At 34.9% G+C, this 23,088-nt stretch overlaps 1 protein-coding gene across 1 annotated transcript in view; it reads right to left on the minus strand.

Annotated features, from left to right (window-relative positions):
• LOC138305171 (mediator of RNA polymerase II transcription subunit 14-like) overlaps positions 1-23,088 on the minus strand; it is a 47,039-nt gene that overhangs the window by 23,511 nt on the left and 440 nt on the right. Inside the window, exons 2-21 of the mRNA XM_069245594.1 lie at positions 21,596-21,777; positions 20,309-20,335; positions 19,975-20,080; positions 19,547-19,641; positions 19,151-19,229; positions 17,809-17,938; positions 17,416-17,456; positions 17,153-17,240; positions 16,824-16,852; positions 16,584-16,662; positions 15,983-16,026; positions 15,605-15,693; positions 15,275-15,339; positions 14,626-14,738; positions 14,214-14,282; positions 13,728-13,767; positions 13,316-13,444; positions 10,502-10,580; positions 8,068-8,227; positions 7,592-7,787 (exon numbers count right to left, since the gene is read on the minus strand). Of these exons, the coding sequence (XP_069101695.1) occupies positions 7,592-7,787; positions 8,068-8,227; positions 10,502-10,580; positions 13,316-13,444; positions 13,728-13,767; positions 14,214-14,282; positions 14,626-14,738; positions 15,275-15,339; positions 15,605-15,693; positions 15,983-16,026; positions 16,584-16,662; positions 16,824-16,852; positions 17,153-17,240; positions 17,416-17,456; positions 17,809-17,938; positions 19,151-19,229; positions 19,547-19,641; positions 19,975-20,080; positions 20,309-20,335; positions 21,596-21,759 (1,822 nt within the window). The 5' untranslated portion in view covers positions 21,760-21,777. The remainder of the gene's footprint in view (positions 1-7,591; positions 7,788-8,067; positions 8,228-10,501; positions 10,581-13,315; positions 13,445-13,727; positions 13,768-14,213; positions 14,283-14,625; positions 14,739-15,274; positions 15,340-15,604; positions 15,694-15,982; positions 16,027-16,583; positions 16,663-16,823; positions 16,853-17,152; positions 17,241-17,415; positions 17,457-17,808; positions 17,939-19,150; positions 19,230-19,546; positions 19,642-19,974; positions 20,081-20,308; positions 20,336-21,595; positions 21,778-23,088) is intronic.

Here is a 23,088-nt window from a genome sequence, read left to right on the forward strand (position 1 = left end):
CAAAAGTTGGGCCCATGCACCCACGCAACCCTCTGTGTATACGATCGATCTCTAATGAAGCACGGTAATGCTTATCGATCGATTAGAATCACGAAAACTGTCTGTAAACTTGTTCTGTAAATGTATAACAAATAAAACTCACAATGATGTAAATATCTTTAGCAAAATTGATTTGGTCATGTTTCTGTTCGTTGTTTACTCTGCCATTACGTAAGACTTCTTGTGTGTAAACAAACATGGCGGCCGTACGATTTACGCTTACTCTCTCTCATATTTCAACATGCCGGTTAAAATACTTTCCTCAATATGCATACGATTTTCTTTTATATCTATTTTGATATACTTCGCGTATTAATTATATTGATGTGTATAGGATTACTTTATTATTAAGACTATCATTAACCTAAAATTGACTTCGTTTAGAGTGTTCTCTCTCAACTTGCCATCCCATGATGCAATTCACCGAAGCCTTATTTTTGTAAACTTCCGGATATGATTTCGTGGTGTTTGCCGCTGCAGAGATCGATTAAATGATGTTTTATACGACTGTTTGGTGCTTTTTAACATCGCTATAATGTTCTATATTACATGTAATTCACACTATAAACTTGACTGCCGATTATTTCATTGAAGTCACAGCAACAGGATTCTGAGAAATACACATGTTGACCGTGTGTAACACGTGTGCAAGTTATATTTAGCAGTCATTCAGAAGATTGTTTTTTCCCTGTCTGCGGACATTTCTTTCACTCAAATAATATTTAAATAATATATTTAACTTATTGTTTGATATTTGATGGTTTTTGACGTTTTAGTTATTATTTTCTTGGTAACGATCCTGCAGCAAATCGATAGCGAAATCAGTCCGCCATTGTGTTGTGACTGTAAACAACCACGCTTCAGTCGGCCGATTTTCCATGAATTAAACAATTTTACGATTGAACATGTATCTGGTACGTTATTATTTTTATCTTTATTATATTTTCATCACATATTATATCGTTTAAACACTTTTACAGTGATATTTTCGATGTATAACTTTACTAAACCGCTATTGTGTTGCGCTAGTAAACAAACACGTTTCAGTCGGCGGATTTTCCTTGAATTAAACAATTTTACGAATGAATATGCATCTGATATGTAATCATTTTCATCGTTAATATATTTTCATTGCATATTTTATCTTTTAAACACTTTTACAGTGATTTGTTCGATGTATAACTTTACAAAACTGGCGAGTAAAACTTACGATTTTCACATGTGAATCACGACGTAATAATGCCAAAACATCGTCAGATTTTGGTTTTCGTCCACAGATAAGTCGCACTGGTGTATATGCCGCACTCCCGATTTTCAGGGAAAAAAGTAGCGGCTTATACTCCGGAAAATACGGTAGATCATTCTTTGGTGGGCGCCAAGATCCCTCTGGGATCTCTTGTGACAATTGAAGTTTGTTACCGCTATTTCTCAAAAAGTACTGAAGGGATCTGTCTCAAATTGCATGTGCATGGTCCCCTAGGTCCCTGGTTATGCATATTGCATTTTGGTACCAATCGATGAACAAGATGGCCGACAGGACGCCATCTTTGATTTTGACAATAGAATTTTGTTACCGCTATTTCTCAGAAAGTACTGAAGGGATCTGTGTCAAATTGCATGTGCAGGTTCCCCTAAGTGTCTAGTTGTGCATATCGCATTTTCGGACCGAAAGGTGAACAAGATGGCCGACAGGCCGCCATTTGGATTTTGATAGTTGAAGCTTAAATTAAAATTGTTACCAATTTTTCTCAGAAAAGTACTGAAATGATCCGTCTAAAATTTTATATGTAAGTTTCCGTAGGACCTTAGTTGTGCATATTGCATATTCAGATTGGTCAAAAAGATAGCCGACAGGTAGCCATCTTGTTTTTTGATAATTGAAGTTTGTTACTGTTATATATCTCAGAAAGTACTTAAAGGATCATTCTCAAATTCCATATGCAGTAAAAGTATGAAAAGCAGAGAAAAGATCCCTCTTTCCTTTGTCAGACTTAGATCATTCTTTGGTGGGCGCCAAGATTCCTCTGGGATCTCTTGTTGTTTACGTTAGATCGACACGTGAATCTGTTTGAGAAAACGGCTGACGATCGATAAAAGATTAACGATCGATACCATTCAAGAACTAAACATGACTGTGTTTGAAAATATTAACGTATCAATTCTGAACATAAATAAAGAACAAATTTACATACATTTGCCCTGGCAAAATGATCATACGATCGTGATTAAACTTCAATTGAAAGGACCGATCAACTTGCAATGTTGTTTTGACAAATGTCTATGAATTCGAAAATGGTGGCTGGTAATGAAGCCATGCGTTAACTGGATTTAAATATGTTTTGAGAATTCTTCTTGTATTGTTGATCGATCGATAAGCATTACCGTGCTTCATTAGAGATCGATCGTATACACAGAGGGTTGCGTGGGTGCATGGGCCCAACTTTTGGTTGCGGCTTATGTAACGGTGCGTCTTATGTGTGTACAAAACCTGAAAAAATCGTAAAAAAGGCCTCTGCGGCTTGTACACAGGTGCGACTTATTGTCCGGAAAATACGGTATATCTGACAAAGGAAAGATGGATCTTTTCTCTACTTTTTAAACTTTTTCAAACATACTACATATAAAATTTGAGACAGATCGCTTCAGTACCATTTGAGAAATAGTGGTAACAAACTTCAACTATCAAAATCCAAGATGACTCCTTGGCGGCCATCTTGTTGATCAATCGGTCCCAAATCACAATATGCACAACTAGGGCTCTAGGGGAACCTACATGTGAAATTTGAGAAAGATCCATTCAATACTTTCTGAGAAATAGCGATAACAAACTTTGAATATAAAAATCCAAGATGGCTGTCTGGCGGCCATATTGTTAACCGATCGGTCCCAAAATGCAATATGCACAACTAGGTTCCTAGAGGAACCTACATATGAAATTTGAGACAGATCCCTTCAGTACTATCTGAGAAATAGCCATAACAAATGTTAACTATCAAAATCCAAGATGGCAGCCTGGCGGCCATCTTGTTCACCGATTGGTCCAAAAATGCAATATGCACAACAAGGGCCCTAGGGGAACCTACATATTAAATTTGAGAAAGATCCCTTCAGCACTTTTTGAGAAATGGGGATATCAAACCTTAACTATCAACATCCAAGATGGCTGCCTGGCGGCCATCTTGTTTTTCCTATCAGCATCAAAATCTGTATGGCACAAATAAGGACCAAGGGTAACCTCCATGTGAAGTTTGAACAAAATTCCTTCAGTAGTTCTCAAGAAATATTGATAACAAACTTCAACTGCCAAAATCAAAGATGGCTGCCTGGCGTCCATCTTGTTTTTCCGATCAGCCTCAAAATCTGTATGGCACAACTAGGGACAAAGGGTAACCTCAATGTGAAGTTTGAACAAAATCCCTTCAGTAGTTCTCAAGAAATATCGATAACAAACTTCAACTGCCAAAATCAAAGATGGCTGCCTGGCGGCCATCTTGTTTTTACAATCAGCCTCAAAATCTGTATGGCACAACTAGGGACCAAGGGTAACCTCCATGTGAAGTTTGAACAAAATCCCTTCAGTAGTTCTCAAGAAATATCGATAACAAACTTCAACTGCCAAAATCAAAGATGGCTGCCTGGCGGCCATCTTGTTTTTCCGATCAGCCTCAAAATCTGTATGGCACAACTAGGGACCAAGGGTAACCTCCATGTGAAGTTTGAACAAAATCCCTTTAGTAGTTCTCAAGAAATATCCCACCATCATCAGATGGTGGGCTAAAAATCTAACATTGGAACATCGTTTTGTTACTAAACAATTAAAATTGATTTATAACTTCGAAATTACTTATTGTTCGTTTTAAGCGTTAATAACTTAGGTTTTGATCAAAAGAAGGAAATGATATTGCCTGTTGACATGTAGGGGGGTCAAACCGAGGTGCGAAACGCCATCTCCGCCTATTCGAATACTCCGGTTATTTGAATATTTTCTTCTTGAAAATGCCTTATGCAAATAAGCGGAATCCTCTGTATTGTACAATCTGAAGTTCAGTGAAGCATGGTTATTCTATTTGTTTTGGTACATGATCATGTGAACATGACCATCAAAATGAACTTTATATTTTGCAAAATATGTGAAAAGATAGCTGTGTAAAATTAAAGGTAGACAATAGTTTATGGCTCAGGAAAAATCAGAAAGTCTAAGGTAATCTCTAAGAACTAAAGTCTATATGCATTATAAAAGAAAATGTCATATTTTGTGAATCTGGATATGTTTTCTATTTCATATGTATTTGGTGTTATAAGTCAGCTTTGATATCGGGTATTACATCACTGTAAGCATCCCCATGAAAATTATTTGATAATGAAAATGTGAGTAATAAGTTATTCATAATTTGTTAAAATTCGCAGCAGCTGTCTGATCAGTTACCAGTAAGTAAAATTAGATATAATATCTCTTTCTACAGAGTACAAAATATTCATAATTTTGTAATAGTTTAACAGCTTTTAATCGCACCGGTGGAACTTGAGAAGAAGTTCAAAATGTGTTTTCAAGATGGCGACTGTGGCAGCCATCTTGGTTTTCGGATCGACCCGAAAAATAACAACACTTTGTCAGGACCATGTCAGGATCATTTCATGCAAGTTTCAGCTAAATCGCACCGGTAGAACTTGAGAAGAAGTTCAAAATGTGTTTTCAAGATGGCGGCTGTGGCAGCCATCTTGGATTTCGGATCAACCCGAAAAATAACAACACTTTGTCAGAACCATGTCAGGATCATTTCATGCCAGTTTCAGCCAAATCACACTGGTAGAACTTCAGAAGAAGTTCAAAATGTGTTTTCAAGATGGCACCTTTGGCAGCCATCTTGGATTTCGGATCGACCCGAAAAATAACAACACTTTGTCAGAACCATGTCAGGATCATTTCATGCCAGTTTCAGCCAAATCACACTGGTACAACTTCAGAAGAAGTTCAAAATGTGTTTTCAAGATGGCGGCTGTGGCAGCCATCTTGGATTTCGGATCGACCCGAAAAATAACAACACTTTGTTTGGACCATGTCAGGATCATTTCATGCAAGTTTCAGCCAAATCGCACCGGTAGAACTTGAGAAGAAGTTCAAAATGTGTTTTCAAGATGGCGGCTGTGGCGGCCATCTTGGATTTCGGATCGACCCGAAAAATAACAACACTTTGTCGGGACCATGTCAGGATCATTTCGTGTAAGTTTCAGCTAAATCGCACTGGTAGAACTTGAGAAGAAGTTCAAAATGTGAAAAGTTAATGCAAGGCGCACGGCGGACGACGACGGACGAAACATGACGACTATAGGTCATCCTGACCCTTCGGGTCAGATGACCTAAAAATTGGCATATTTTTTCTTCAGTAATCTACAGAAAACCATATGGCTTGATGAAAATCATCCAATTGGTACAACACAGAAATTATGTAGTGAAAAATTGTCATTTTTTACACTTTATGTATGGAAAGAGGGAAACACACCTGCAGAAATTGCTTAACAATTACTTACAACATGTTAAAATTTGAAATGAAATCGTAGATGACAAATTGGTTTTATGGTCTGACCATATATACCTGTTTCACTTCACTATAGATGTAAATGTAATAATTTTTGAAGTAATGCCACAAATAATAATTAAATATGATTTTTAGTTTAAGTTATGTTCATTACATGACATTATGAAACACCATTCGAATTTTACAATTATTATCTATGTGAAAAAAAATTAATAATTTCCTAATGATAAATATCTGACTTCCAGTAATCCATTTATCATAAAACATTACGCTGTTAAGCAGATGCCCCATTCCCCAGAAAACAGATACTGTATGTCCTAGAAAATTAAGATTAATTTAAGGCATTGAGTATCTATCAGAAGTCAAATGTCTTGTGACCGACTTTGATATGAATTATTTCAAAAATATTCAACTGATCACAGTAAATACATTTGTGTTTTGTTTGACATTCTTTTTCAAACTCTTAAAAATGAAAGAAAATATTTCAAAATATAAAGAAAGCAAGTCTTATATTTTTTCACGTATTCACTTATATAAGTAAAATCATTCACACTTGAGGGCAGCAATATTGTCTTTTGTCTCAGATCTGCATTCAACAATCATTTAAAAACATTATTTTAATGTACACAGAAAGAAACTGTGATTATTTTACTTTATTACTCTGAGGTCTTTAAGCGTTAGATAGTAAGTAATTTGTAATATCATTATCAGAGATTATGTAATTTAGATGGGGAGTCACTAGTGTGCTTAGATTGAGTGTGTAAATATACACAAAGAAAGCAAGGTAGATCTAGATGTAGTTGTGTATTATTCACAGTCTTGTGTATTCTACACAGAGCAGACAGGAAGTAGGTGGTGTAGTAGTAGAAAGGGCAACTTGGAGTAAGTAGGTCACCCATGATCACAATAGCCTTAAGGCTATACAGCCTTAAGCTAAAAACTAGAAAAATGTCTGTTAGACATTAAGTGATCGCTTACTGCTTCCTGACCTTAATTTTTAGTATGGAATCATCCTCGGCAACAGGTGTACATAGCATGTTTGTTCATTATCCTTTGGAATTTTGATGTATCAAAATAAATACTTTCCTTTACTTCATCACAACTTTAAATGTGAAATTACTTTGAACTTTGTTAATTATGTGCATAGAAGTGTGTTTATTATCATATTGATACGATAGACTTGTTTCGCTGTTCAAAATAGTCTACTAGAACACTGTCCAGTCTCTGTGAACGTGATGACTTACCTGTGTCATGCTTGAACGCCTTTCTCATATACATAGGATCTAGAGCTCAGACACCCAGACTGATATTTTATAATGTTTTTTTTTATTCTGTTACGCAAGGGTGGATAATTTTATAAATATTTATTAGAACTGCAGAAAATGTGGTCTGTGGTCACAAGGTTTAGTAAGCGATAGTGCAACGTACACCTAGGACCTATGATGATGTGAAATAAATCAAATGTAATCTGCTAAATAACGCTGTAAATATCTTTGGCCGGTACTAAAAGTTATCCTTTTCGTCACTTTCTTTTATTGACTACATAAACCTGATTTGCATTGTGTTGTTCCGGAAGTTTCCAAAGTCGATCAGATGCTTTGAATATCATGACCGATGCAAGAGTTTGTATGATATGCCGCTTTCTTTACACAAAACAAATGTGTGTAGCACTGTGTAATGTCACTGTTTTTAATTTATAGTAGAACATCTCTGACAGGTATATCTTAGTATATGTTTTTGAAAGGTCGGTGTCACTTAATCACGACGAAATCTATTAAACAGTATAAGACACAAACTTCCGGTATCACGTGCGTAGATGGAATTTGCGGATAGTGGATGTACACAGACTCCACACGGACAAGGAAAATAATAGTGCGATAGTACACTCGCACTAAAAACACTAGTATTAGATCACCTACAATTTTTTTTGCAACTTTAAAGCAAAAACATAAGGTCTACAAATTCAATGATTGCGATTTCGATCAAAATCTAAATTGTTTCAAAGAATAACTTACCAAACACTTTACTGTAGGGGCCATGTGTGAAAGCAAACGTATCAAGTGGTAACAGTCTTCCTGCAGACCTGAACAGTTTGGCTCCGATGTCATCAGCCAGGTCAAGTTCTGTACCGTCCGCTGTACAGGCTGTGGTCTCTACTAAGTAGTACTTAAACTCTACACATCGATCTTTCTTTTCACGCAGTGACAGAACCTGAAAGGATCCATGGTATTGTAAATATAGACTCAGTACCTTTAGCCAGAGATTGGATTTAATTCCATTAAACATGAATGCCAAAAGATTAAAATAATTAATGAAGACATTTTAACCAAGAGATGTAGAACAATGTTACCATTGGAATGGACCTACGACATGCTTTCGTGCATGTTTTTAAAGTTTGGAAAGTTGAACACTTAACAGGAGTGGAATCTACCAGTGTAATAGACTTATTGATGTCAGTGGTATTTCTATCATGATCCTAAACACAACTCACCACATAATGGTTGGACTGTTTAGGGATGCGTATGTACAGTTTGTGGGGTCCTAATGAGTCCAATGGGTGGTTCTCCAGGTTAATGAGGGGTAAATGGCGCAGACAAGTGGTTTGTAGATACTGGATGGACTTCTCACATCGGAGTAAACAAAGTTGTAGTCTACAAATGAAATTTTATGTTGGTATTATCAAATCATTGTAATAACAAATAAGCCCAACAAAACCTCTAATTTAATATATCAGCTACTTTTTGAAGCAATGAATATCCATACATACTCCCGGCTGTTTGGAACATTATCCCCATCAAATGAGATTCCAGGAACGAAAAATCATTTTTAACTTTATTTTCTTTTCATTTTCCTCTTATTCAATAATTGATGTGCAAAATGCATGCATAATATATACAAATATCTATTTTGAAATTCGAAATACTAAGCTTCCAAAGGTAAATCATTGCTGTAGAGTGTAGACTTGATAATTTGGACGCCGTTAGTCCATAAACCTCACCGTCTGGACAGAAATGTCGGGGAACAGATTTGATTATTACCGTAAAAACTGGTATAATTTGCGCACCAGTGTAATTTGCGCAGGTACTTTTAGGGCTGAAAATTTGGAAAAAAATCTACTATCAGTATATTTTGCGCATCAAAAAATTTGGAAAAAAACGATGTCCAGGGAGTCCCAAAATCGATGTATGAAGGTGACAATTTCAATGCAAAATATCCCCCATAAATGCTTGACAACTTGCACAAAGAAGTGTTGTATTTAGAAGAAATAACATATTCAAACCGCATTGTGTTTGTTTTCTTTTATTGGCCACCGTAACCTGAAACTGAAATATAAACTGAAATATCTTACAGATGTCCAAAACATCGGCGGTCTGGTCCGCCATACTCCGTGCACATGTCAATGTTTTGAGATATTACACATGAATACTAATCAGGAATAATTGAAAAGATTAGAACCTATTTACTTAAAATTGTCACAATAAATAATTAGTGTGTTTGAGATCATTTACAATCAACAGCAATCAGCTAGAGGATACGTAGTGCAGTGTGAGTAAACTCGCTACCTGTATGGTACCAGATCCAAGCTGATGGCTAATTATATATAACAATAGGTTGAAAATGTCACTAACCTTGTAGCTTGTTAATTCTGCAGTTATAAAATTGCAAACCACTTATTGAAAGTCCTAGATATAGGTCAGTTTAGGCATCTTATAAATCCCACGTGTATTTTGACTTTTTGCACACGGCCTGCAGTCGCCCGGTTCCCTACGTAAGCTGGAGCATTGCTAGATTTGCTTTTGGAGTTTCATGTGCAATTTGACTAGAAATATGAAGCTTACCGTAATTATAATATCTAAAATAAAGACGTAATAGGACTTTAATCAAGTGAATGTTGATGCACTTTGAAGAATAAATTCTTTGATTTTAAGTAGATACAGATGCATTGTTGACGATATATAGATCACTTAAGCTAACTAGACATTCATTCACAGCTCAGCAAACCCAGTCACTGGTGATCATGCACAGGTGGCTGGCTGGCACTAATGTTTGTGTATAGGAGATTTCAGAAAAGATGGCGATGACGTCACACAAAGGTACATCCGGGCGCTCAAAGGTACAACTCCGTATAGCCACACATAAACATATAGGGAAAACAGCCGCTTGCGATGATTGTTTACATTTTATTGTAATAAATTGTACGACAATCCGACACACACACTTTCTACAGACTCTCTCCCCTAAAAAAATACAGGTAAACTAGATTGACTCGGCCAAAGTCACTGATTGCGGCTGTCCCATAATACTACAAGGTGTGCAGGGTATACATGTCTTGCTGTAAGTAGAAGCCATGCTCTCGGTCAGTCGCCATTGAATTCTCGGGGCAAACGGAAACAAGACACATAACTTAACACTTTAATTAGCCTTAGATAATCCACTTTAATAGGTGAGGCATTGTTTTTACAATCTTTAATACCTTTTATCATATAAAATGGCTACCATAACAGAGCAGTACCTCGACATTCATAGATCGTCAGCCCCTCAGAATGGACAGATTTTTTCCCAGTAAAATTTTTTATTCGCCTCTATCAATGTATTTTGCGCACCCCCAACTTCATATTTAATTTTTGCACAGAAAAATTGCGCAAATTACACAAGTTTTTATGGTAACTTAGAATCATAATCTGACAGTTAACAAATGTCAGAACTATTGCAGGGTAAGCGGTAATTAGTATATTATATACAGATATTTTAATAAGCAGAGTTCATGGAAATTGATGTAGATACACAAAGTTGAAATACAAAGATAAAGAAGCAAAAAACCTGGACCAGACAATTTTATGCAAATATTAAAGTGAGTTATTTAAATAACCATTATGCAAATAGCTGGAGTCCTCTGTAAATGCTAAATGTATGAAGATACAAACCTTAGGTTAACTATAAGTTTATCCAGTCCTTTCTTGTCGCTGTTGAGACATTCTGTAATATCTTCAATGATTTGTAGATCTGTAAAAACACAAAAATCACAGTTTTATTTCTTTTATTTAAGTTCAACAAAGTTTGTACTTAATTGATTTTTATAAACATATGATTACATATATACCTTTGACATAATCTGCCTGATACATTGGTGCTTAACCCTTAGGCTGCCACAGGGCCGATTTGGGCCGATCTGACTTTTTCGTTGACTGCCACAGGGCCGATCTGGGCCAATCTGCTTTTTAACGAATTTTGACGTCACGTTATGCATTGTTAACGACGTCATCAATGTGTGTGTGCTGTCCCTGCACCGACATGAGGCAAGCTGGAAATTGCATATATGTGATGACACAATTTTAAAGTTACCTTACTCCGATACCGTTCAATTTATTTCCACGAAACTTTGTGTATATGTTAGGCTAGTGTCATTGTTGTACCTTTTGCTATCCAGAACCTCTATTTTTGGAATTTTATCTGTTACTATGAAAACAAAAATAACAAATTACAGTCTATTAATACTCCAAAACGAACATGTTTATATACTGTGTATAGTTCAATTTCGCGGGTGCATGTAAAGTTTCACGATTTACAGTTTGGAACATATTTGCGGGGACTTATCTTTGCGAATCATCTATGTCACATCTGAAAGTGTCTTTCATAAGACAGGCTACAATATACATGTGAAACCATGATTTTGTTAAATTTTTCGAAGTAAAATAAATTTTGCGAATTTGGATGGATCACCGAATTTAGTGAAATTAAAACCACCGTAAATATTAGTTACTACATGCATACATTATATTAAACTAGTGCTAACGTTTTGCGTTTGCTATTAAACATTAATGTTTATATAACATCGGAAACTTATTCAAAACACTAATTTACAGATTACTTTCTTTTCTGAGTTTTAGTTATAGCTCCCTTAATTGTTCGACTGATCTCCATGTTATAGCAATGACATTCTATATCGACATATATCTAATAGCATTACTAATTTGGCAACATCCATTTTGTTGGAAAGAAATAAAGAGTAAAGACGTTATTAAGCATAGTTTTTTTTAACAAATCACTAGATGTGATATTCGCAGGTCACCTTATAGTGGTCCCATGTACGTACCTAGCGGAGTTATTTTAGATGAAAATACGGTAACCCAGATTTCGATTTTAATTGAAGATGTGTTGTTACAGCACATTAAGAGTGTGATGAAAATGTTGATTATTAAACCTATATAAACATACATATATATTAAGGAATAAGGGATGTGCTTGATGGTTGAGGTGGAAGGGGGGGGGGTAATTTTTTTTATTTTTTTTTTATTGTGGATCCCATTTCCAATTTTGAAACATTTTCGCTTTTCCGTGATTGATTTCTGAATAAAGGTTTTGTATTTTTTTCTCTTTATTGAACACAGATTCTTTGCATTTTTTCCTAACCAAGTTAATATAGGCCTATATTCGTAACGTAACATGTACCCATATTGGGATTTTAAATGAAGTGCGTCATCCGTCGAACATTGTTCAGTCCACAAACCTTACCAATTTCAACCCATATCTATCACCAGATCTCACATTTTACATAAAGCTAAACTAAATCTGTTTCAAACGATCTGAAGTTGGTTCCATCAAGTATTATTATTTTTAGGGTCAGCCATGTCCTCTTTGCAGAGCAACAACGTGACACTTGTTTGCTTGTTTGATTGATAAACGTCCTATTAACAGCTATGGTCATGTAAGGACGGCCTCTCATGTATGCAGTGTGTTGCGTGTATGTTGTGCGAGGTGAGTGTATTGGGAGACTGCGGTATATTCATGTTGTGTCTTCTTGTATAGTGGAACTGTTGCCCATTTTATAGTGCTATATCAATGAAAAATGCTGCCAATGACACCAAGCAACACACCCCACCCGGTCACATTATACTGATAACGGGAGAACCAGTCGTCCCACTCCCTGTCGCGACACACTCAGGCAACAAAATGGGATATATTATTTCCGTAACGTTGGCGTGAGATTTTGTCGCCTTGTCGTTTTGTCACATTCACAGGTTACATTTGTCATGTTGTCGCATTGGCAGAAATGACACACAATATAGGAGCTAGTGACAAGAAATTATGAAAGTGATACAGGGAACAAACGATTCTCGTCAAGTGAATTTATAACTATTCAAATACTAAACACATGTTGTATTACCGTTCAATGTCAAATTTCCGCTGGGCTGAAAAAAGATCTATGAATATTAACAACATCAGTAAGTTTGGTGGCAGCGCAAACTTTTTCACTACGAACACGTTATTATCCAATTAGCTGAGCTAATAGATAATAATGTCAGCTTTCCATAGAGGTATGACATGTCGTATTAAAATGCGCGATGTGTCTTGATACCGTCTTTTCAAGACTATTGACGCCGACGTCGTGGTGAGACGATATCTGTATGCAAAACTGTTGACGTCATAGATAAATGACATCATAATGGAAGGTTTGAAATGCCAGCAGAAACCGTGGCAATTCGAGAAATCAGAGCAATTCCTGTGGCAGCGAAATGGTTAAGCCTTTCATATACATATAATCCCTATGATGGTTAACTGTTTGGATTTTTGTCAACTTACTACAAATTTCTGTACAAAAAGAGAAGTAGCCAATGTCAATAGATGAGTCATTAAACCATGTTATAACCAAACTGTGCAACGTTCTTTTGGTGTAATCTACATTTTGATGGAATTTATTCAAACTGAAACTGTTACTGAGTTGCCGTAGTGACGTATACCTGTCTGTGCTGGGGTGGAGGCCATCATAGTGCCTCTCTGTGAGTCGATCATGATACGAAGGTGTTCTGACTCCATACAGGGTTGTAACACAGGGATGTGGAGAGTGGTGGGCAAGTCTTTCATTTCACCTAAAACATTAAAGTGGATTCTTCTTAACTTTTCAAGATTTTCTTGTAAGATAAAGAATGACTGATGAACTAATTTTATATTGGGTAAATTGTGAGAAGTTAAATTTGATTGCTGTTGTAATGACATAATGTCTTAATATTTCTTTTAATCGTTTGACAATTATTCAGTAAATAACCTGAGATTCTTGAAGTGTTGTGCATACCTGAAAAAATCAATAACGGTTTTCTAAGATTTCTTAAATGAGAAAAAGCACAAGAAATAATGTCATATAAATGTACTTACATTTGTCCACTTTGTATCTTTTCATTTCCTTTGCAAGATCCTGGAATTTTCAAAGACAAATTTATCATTGCTATAAAGTTTTTTCTCCAAAACATATATAGTTTTTGGAGAGTAATCCATCTACTTATTAGACATTGGGAATTACTTATACAATAATTAATTTAGTTGTTTGAAATTAGTACTATTTTAGATGAAAACAATGTTATACCTAAAAACACTATTAAACAATCAGGCTAAATCTATTCTAAATGGTTCTGTACTAATGCTTTAAAAACTTTTTTTCAGATTTTCATCCTTTGCTTCTACATCAAGGCAAAAAATAAATTGTCACACTACAACTTGTCCCTCTACACCGGATTTGAGAAGCTGAATGGGGCGATAGAAATTGATGTTACCAGTAGATCTTTTGTCTCAAAGAAAGTTTATCGAGTAACGTCTAACAGTTTATTTCCTGTTAAGACTGCTATATGAAATAAGGAAGTGTACCTGTAGTTTGGCATGAGTTCGGACTTCAATAGTCTGCATCAAAAGTCTCTCTATTGACAAGTGGTTACTCTGTAATCAAGATATCATATAAAATGAAAATTTCGAAAAGCTATTTATACATTTGTAAAATTTCTACACAAATTCTACATAATACATTATGCAACAGCAGCAATACAAAATAAACCCACTTATTTTCTTACAATATGTCCCCATTGCTGAAAACCATTTTTCTGTCAAATGGTTGAAATTTCTGAAATGTGTCTTTAATATAAAATTCTTAATATACATTTATTTATTAGAAAATACTATACATGTCATAAAATTTTCTTACTTGCACTAAAAATTAACAATTCATCTGTCGTGGAAAATACTTATGACAATTTAAAACCTATTTTAGTCTACTAAACTTTACCTTAATAGCAAGTCCTACTCTGTGGCTCTCCTCAGGAGACATCGGAGGTGAGTGACTTATCTGCAACGGACGGCCCCAGTCTTCTTCAGACACATGCATTGTCAGCTTATAAACTGTAATATTATAAATAATTATGACAATTATTGGTTAATACATTAAATCTACAGAAAACAATGATGTAGCTTGTATGGAACACAAGGATCGGAAGGTGCTATAGCTTCAACAACTGTTGGATTATCAAAATTTGGTAGCTTGAATATGCCCATCTCATACTCCAGCTGTTATTATAATTATATTGATATCCAACCCCTAAATTTGTCATAGAAAAACTGAAGGCTCTGTGAGAAAGGTTAGCTTGATCCTTGATTGTTCATCAAAAGTAGTAGTCTAGGGTGGATATAATGACTGTGATAGTAACCCCTATCAAGGAAGGGATACTGTTATGTCATGACCATGGTATTATGTGAATATTGTTGAGATCATTTTTATCCAGAGTATATTCAAAGTATATGACAAATATCAATGTTGAAAGATAATAATGAAATTTAAAGAGTTGGAGAAAAGTCTTTGGTCTGTAAATAAGAACATACAAAGAAAATTGTTTTGACAATAATAATTTTATCTCTTTTCCACAATATAGCACCCTCACCAACAGGTTCATGTTGCGGCTGTTGTTGTTGCTGCTGTTGTTGTTTTTCTCGTTTCAACTGGTCCCTGGAGAAAAAAGTATTGTGCAATTCAATGTTAAATTCACTATTAATAAAAAAAAATTAATTTTGATAAAGGAATTGGTTTTTCAAATGATAAGAACAACTTGAATTACTTTATTATTTATTTTTTTATAACAAGTCCACATTGTTTAATCACTGACTAAAAGTACCCTCATATAAACAGTAAACAGTTCACCATTTTACATCCATATAGACACCATTTTTGTTTAATCACATATAGAAACAGGCCTAGTGTTAAGACAGCCTACCTCCAGTAAGACACCACCAGAGATTTTCCCACTAGGTATTCCTCCACACGGATACTGTCGCCCATCCGTTCCCTAATGAGTCGCTGTGTCTGTAATGTATACAAATCTTTATCACAATCAAAATTCAAATGTGAAATCAAACCCCTATCACCACATCAATCATTACAATATCTTTGTCTTTTACATTTTCACTTTAGATTTGTTAAACTACTACATGTGTATGGTGCTATCAAAAGTGTTTTATATACATTTCTAAGGAAAAAAATTGTTTTGAAAAGATGGATTTAAAAGCACATTTTCAACAAGCTTCTAACACTTTTAACAGGCAGAATCACAATCTGTATTGTACTGTTTTAGTTGACGGTAGTTTTAACTTACCTGTGAATATAACACCTCCAATTGTAAGGACTGACAGAATGAATCTTTAGGGGAGTTAAGGCATTTTTCAAACAGGTTTGTCAAAGCTGTAACTTTTTAATAGTACTTCTTAATTAATGTACTTGTATTTGGACACAAATAAAGTGCTTTGCTGTATGCAGAAAAAAAAATCACATTATTTCAAATATGCAATATATCTCTACATTGTATCTCTTATATACATGAACATTTTGCATTCGTAGGATCAAACTAAAGGTTACAAACTGTACATATACCGTGTTCGACCTAATAAGCGCCCATATCCCTAAGTGCCCCTCCCCCTTTGGAGGCCTCAATTTCAATTACCCATGCATAAATAAAGACCAAAACTGTATAGGTTTGCAATAATTTTGTCTTGTTAAGCACCTTTTCATTTTTTCAATTGTTTAAATGCCCTAGGATGCTTATTGGATCAAATACCGTAAACTATTTTTTATGGAATTCCAGTGCTCCCAATAAGAATTCTGAAATATGCTCTTTTGGTTAAGTTTATAAAGTGTAAAATCTTGGAGTATACACATCTATATAATGATATTGTATAATCTTTGATAAGAAAGGATACGAAGCACTCTGTACAGGTCATGGATTGGTCGGTCGTTGTCAAGGAGACGGGACTGGGCCAACTGGTGAATATAATTCACCTGCAATGACAATACATAAATAAAATGAGGACTTAAACAGAAATTCTGTTCGGAAAATATTCCATTTGGATGTCAAAGCATCTGCACCAATCAAATATCTTTTTAATATCAAACAAACATTTAATCATTGCTGGTATTTTACATTTAAGCATCCTGCTTACCTGCAAAGAGTGCACCAAGGACTTGCCATCTGAAATGAAAAAAACAAACAAAAACATTGATGCTGATTGAAATAGCATAAGTTTGGTTTGTATTGTTTAATGTCCTATAAATAGCTATGACCTCCCCTGTATGTGGCATGTATACCTATTGTGATTATGTACAAGTTCCTGACAGAAGTGAAATAGTACTGATGGCAAATACTCATAATATACGACTATAATTGGTAAATTTCCAATGCATATTTATATCAATTAAACGTCTAATGCATATTTATATCAATGAACCCTTTTCATATCCATCTCAATCTTTCCAGACAAGTGTTACTTACTACCAGTTTCTGGGTCGTCCACCAAGATGTTGATGTCCAGTAACCTCCAGGGAATCGTTGGACTGTCACCCATCAAGGTCAATGTCACCTATGTGAAATAGGTCAAGGTCAATACCACACTTCAAAGTTTTACATAAACTAGTTATGTTCTACTGACAGGCGCCAAAGACTGGTCAGTCAAAATGACTTTATAATGATGAAGGATTAACAAGGTATTTAACGTAACATCTTAATCACAGTCTCTATTTGTATTCAAAACTTACCTCAAACTCATGCTCAACAACAAATTTTACACGTCCGTTCTCTGAAATTTGCATAAAACAGCAATATTACTTTTGTACTCCGACATTTACCCATGGAAAACTGCTAAAACTGTGTTGTAATATCATGCTCAATATTTTGTTTGGAAAAATCTGAAAGGACTAGGAAAAAGATTTAAAATTTGTTTTCTAGCTTTAACACAACATGATGAACTTGTGTCAATTTTTAGTCTAGATGTAGATATGATTATGGACAGTGATTTACAGGACTTGTCTAGAACTTTACCATCTACTGTATAATATCAACGGTTGTATTCCTGATAATGCTGGATCCTTATGAACGTATGTTGGAATTACTTCTTTGCCCCATATATATTATATTGGGCTTACACCTACCAACTCGTAACTTCCTCATCTGTTGAGGGAGGTCAGTAGACACCAGACGATACTGTATGACCTGCGTCAGCTTGGACAATGTCAGTCGCTTTTCAGCGGGTGTGATGGAATCTTCTGGCACAATCTTTTCCTATTTTAACAAACATAACCGTGCATATATAAAATTGGCAAAAGCTTCACTTAACGCTACAGATTACAGTTACTCTTACTTTATTTCAAATGGATATTGGATGGAGCAGCAACACCAAGGATTCCGTACAAAACTTTGTTTTGTACGGAATCCTTGGTGTTAATGCTCCATCCCATTTCCAGTTGCTATTCACTATCCCCCATGGAGTGCTGTTGAATACTTTTTTTATCCCCCTAGGATTCCTTCACCAAATCTTTGCCGACCTAGCACCCTCAGGACGTTGTTTTACCTCCGCCACCCCTTACATTACATTACTTAGTTTCAGTAACAGTTAATAGGCCATTTTCCATTCATAATTTTCATCAGATAAAATTTATCTCACAATATAAATGAAGAGGTCCACTGATTCAGAAATATGATTTCAAATAATTTGTTGATATTTTGATATATTTCCATTCTACTTTCAATTTCCCATTTGATCTATGTAAAACCAGATGGGAAATATCAAGCTATGAACTCCAATCTGGTCAAATGAATATTTAATTTTTCTGCCGCGTCACGGACAATGTATAAAATGTATACTTACGTCTATACATAACGGTCTGGTCAAATGAATATTTAATGTTTCCGCCGTGTCACGGACAATGTATAAAATGTATACTTACGTCTATACATAACGGTCAAATAATTTAAAAGGTGGTTTTAAAGTTATGCGGTCTTTGAAATCCAATAGTATTATCGTGTTGACAAAATAGCATGTTTACGTCAACACTAGGGGAAGTGGGAAATTCAAAAGATATATATGTGTATAGTTTTTAATTTGAATGATCGTAATGGAAATATAAGTAATAAACTGTTACCAGATTGGACATACAGTTGATATGAATCCCATCCGTCAGAAAGATAAATAAACATGGCGCCATTCGATTTATCTTCCTTTTGGATGGGCTTCATATCAACTGTATGTCCAATCTGGTAACAATTTATTGCTAAATAAATCTAACTACCATCTAAAGCTGTTTAAAGTATATACAAAGAAGATAGCATAGAGCTTTCAAAGAGAAAAAAATCTAGCTCAATTTTATTTTATTTTATTCCCTTATTCCTGTAAAAAGTTGTAAATATTATATTGTAATAGTATTGTAAATATCAAACACAACCTAAAAATCATTTTAAGCTTGATACAGGTTCAGAATGAATAAACACCCATACCCTTATACACGTAGGTAGTCGTGGATAGGTTCCCAAAGTTAACACGTCTATGGCACAAGGAATAGAAAAGTTGGGAAGTCTGAAAATACATACAAAAGTAAACACTCTTGTTCTTGTAGAGAAACAATTAACATAATAAACATAAAATATACATCATATTTATTTCCTTGACTACAGTGTACTAATAAAAGTTACTAATAGATTTGGCAAGATTTCTGTTGGAATATTTCATCAATTTCTTTCCAAAGGCGCTCGGATCAGTTTTAATATTGGCACTGCCCTATATTTGACTGATCTTATCTGAGTTTGATTGATAACAAACATGACCACAGAAAGCTATGATGAATCTAAATGTTTAGAAATGTATACTGGTGTGAATATGTGGGTTAACGTTACCTGGCATTCACTAGTGTTTCTCTGGCCATTTTAGCCAACATGTCGGCCGTGTCCACAAACCACATGGACTGTTGCTCCAATAGATTACAAATTTCCTACAATAACAAAAATGTTTTCATTCTTTAAATTCTTCATCAATCCCAATGCAATTTTTTCAACTAGAATAATTGACTTGATCATTTGGAATTAAACTGATAAGTTTTTATGTCAGTTCTCTATTATTATATATAAATGTTTTACTTCTGGTTTTTTTAATTAATTTTCAGGTTATGAAGGCATTGTTCCTGGATCTCTGTTATTTGCATCTGACATCATTCTTTTTAACTTTAAATAACCTTTCTGACAAATTTTGAAACAGGTTTTTATAGAGGCACAATTAGCTTGTTTCTCATGACCAGCTTTTATAAAATTGTGCCATTTCTACTTACTGAACATTTATCCACTTTTGTAGCACTGCTAGCCCACTTCACCAGAGCCAGTAATCGAATGAACAACTGTCTTGTTCTTGTGGCAAATTGAACAATTTCAATTTTCCTATAAAAGAGCCATGACATACATTTTCATTGATATGAATTGATATGAAAAAAAATTACATGAAATAACAACATCTGAAAATTCATATATGTCTGATTTAATGTAATACATTTAATCATATTTGAATTAATCAATAAATATTTTCAAACAATCAATACACACAGTTTTAACATTATATTAAAGAATAACTAAAACTCCAAATTTATTTTATATGAAGAAATTGAATACCTTTCCATGTCTGTTTTTCTGGGTAATCTGAAATCAAAAGAATAAACATATAACAAGCATGATTCTACTCATCCACATTATAGTCAATTAATACAGAATAAAATTATAATAGGTCACAAAATAGTTTGAATCATCAAAATATATTAAAGGTAGGTTTCGCCCAATGAAATATAAAGACTACGAAATTGAAATTTATCCTATACATAGATATAATCTTCAGATCATTTTCAATGCATACAGCGAACAATATGGGTGGTCAGTTGCCTAGCTTGACCAGGAAAATACTTCTCTAAAAATAGAGCGAAGTCAAGCTTTACATAGAACATGACGTATTTTTTCCAAAACGAGGCCGCAGCAACAAACAGAAGCGTGCAACAAAATGTCGAGATGTCAGATAAAAGTGACAGTCTTGCCACGGCATGTTTAGTTAAAATACAACAACAACAAATCGAAGTGCGAGGGACTGTTTATACATATCATATAATCTAAAACACTTCATGTTACTTACATACGCTCGCTAACTTTGTGCACCAAATATACATGTAGTTAGTCTGCGGCTATCTGTGCGCTGGCATATGCATATGTGTTGAAATTTAACTCACCACGTGCAATGCCGTTACACGAGTCCCAACAGATCCCGGCAAGTTCCGCTTGAGATGTGGCTTCTGTTTCTTCTATTGCTACATGCCATCTCTGAATTTAAATCCCCTATAGATCTATCCTAGGGTGCTACCGAATCCATTATAATTTCCTCCACTTTGTTGCCGATTCAGATATATTTTTTTCATCTCACACACTTTTGTTCAGCCATTTTGTTTACTTTAAGTGCGTGACAATGGCGCGCATGCGCCAAACTTCGACAACGCAATCCATCGCAGCTTCATTTGCATATTATTTTGTCTGACGGACACCGTAATATTCCGAAGGATTTCCTTCAATTTTGTATTCAAGACACATTTGTTCAATCTCAAACACATAAAGAAATTAAATTGAGATATTTTAATATTTTTTTTTTTATCTTTTCTTCCGCTTATCGCATTTCACAAAAAAATATTTATTTGGTTGGGCGAAACCTACCTTTAATCAGTATGGTTATACAAAAATCACTAGAATAAACATTTTTCACTTCAAAGATGGATAAGTATTTGACATTGTTGATGATATGATAATGAGATTTAAAGAACTCTATGTTTACATCAGAAGTAAAAAAAGTAAGTTAATTTCCATTGACACACAGTTTAGATCATGAAGCCTACATCAAAGTCATTATACAAAGTTTTTACTTACAACTCTGATAAGACAGTCAGGTCATGGTAGGTACGCTGGATGATGTAGTTGATGAGGATATCCAATGCTATTGTACCTCCTCCTTGAGGGACTCCAGGGACCTGCATCTGTCCCTGCATCTGACCTTGCATCTGTCCCTGCATCTGGCCATCTATTGGTGGCATCTTTTATTATATATAATTCTGTTGAAAAGATTTAAACGTTTAAATCACATTTAGATAGTCATCAATGTAAAATGCCCACCTCTTTTTCATAGATAAACACATATTTCGACAAAATCAGCGATAAAATCCATCGAAAACAAATACTTACATCTCCTAACATAAAATATCATGACCCAGACAAAACTTCATGTTGATAGCGATCCGGATGGTAAATAGAAAAAAAAAAAATTGCCAAGTCCTCAAAACGCTTAATCTGCCTTCACTTTTACTTGTATTCTGCCCGCTTTAATTTGCATTCAGTTTTTTTGTAGTAACCAGTCCCCATATCTAAAACTAGGTCAAAATGAAACTGAAAGGATTCATCATATTTAATCCACTAAAATAATATTCCATGAGCCCTCAAGTTATGGTTTTACAACATCAATGGGATAATTAATATATAAACTGTAAGTACACAGCGATGTTATCACTGTTAGACTAGAGGTATATAAATATTGATACTTTTGTATTTTTCCTTCCGTCTTCATCTGACAGCGGAAGCTGCATCGAAGAAATAGGCCTTTGGAAAATGAGTCGACAGTCAGTAAAGTAACGTTCGGAAAAAAAAAGGCAGGCAGTCAACTCTCATGTTATGGGAGTAGAGGTACTACCATGTCCAGACATGTTTAAATAATGCAAACATTACACTTAATAACAGTTTTACAAGATAGGGCGAAAAAAGTCAGAACAAACATGGCGAAAAAAAAAACCTTTGTGCGAAATATATTGAGGACGAAACAACAGGGACCATTTGGAAGGGGGGGGGTTAAAGCATATACATTTATAAGGGCGCAGCCCTTCATGCCCAAAGGGCACAAAGTGCGAAGCACTTGTAAGGTAACAGGTACATGAATATATAACAAAAACAATCTTTTCAAATTCAATCCAACACACTGACTGACAGCTTCAGTTTGCGTCTGCCATTGTTTTACCCACTGTAAAAAATCCCATCAGCGTGATGCGATGCTTTGAAGTCATCTTATTATATAATCAAGCGGTTTAACAATTTAATGATCCGACGAACATACTAATCTTCATCCGGCAGAAGTTTATGATCAGTGCTATATGCTTTTTATTTGCAAGCGTTCAAGTGATAGACCACTTTCAATATAATCAGCTAACCAAAAACGGAATATCTGTTACGGAAATAAAATGTGGATTTCCTTCTCAAATGGGGGTTTGGAGACAAGGACAGAGTGTGAATATATGAATAAGAAATAAACAGAAAATTCGGTAGGCTCCGTTATTTCCATGAATTGAACTTTTTAACATTGTATGATTAATGGTTTA

The sequence above is a fragment of the Argopecten irradians genome, chromosome 1 (assembly GCF_041381155.1).
Source record: "Argopecten irradians isolate NY chromosome 1, Ai_NY, whole genome shotgun sequence".
Taxonomy (NCBI): Eukaryota; Metazoa; Mollusca; class Bivalvia; order Pectinida; family Pectinidae; genus Argopecten; species Argopecten irradians.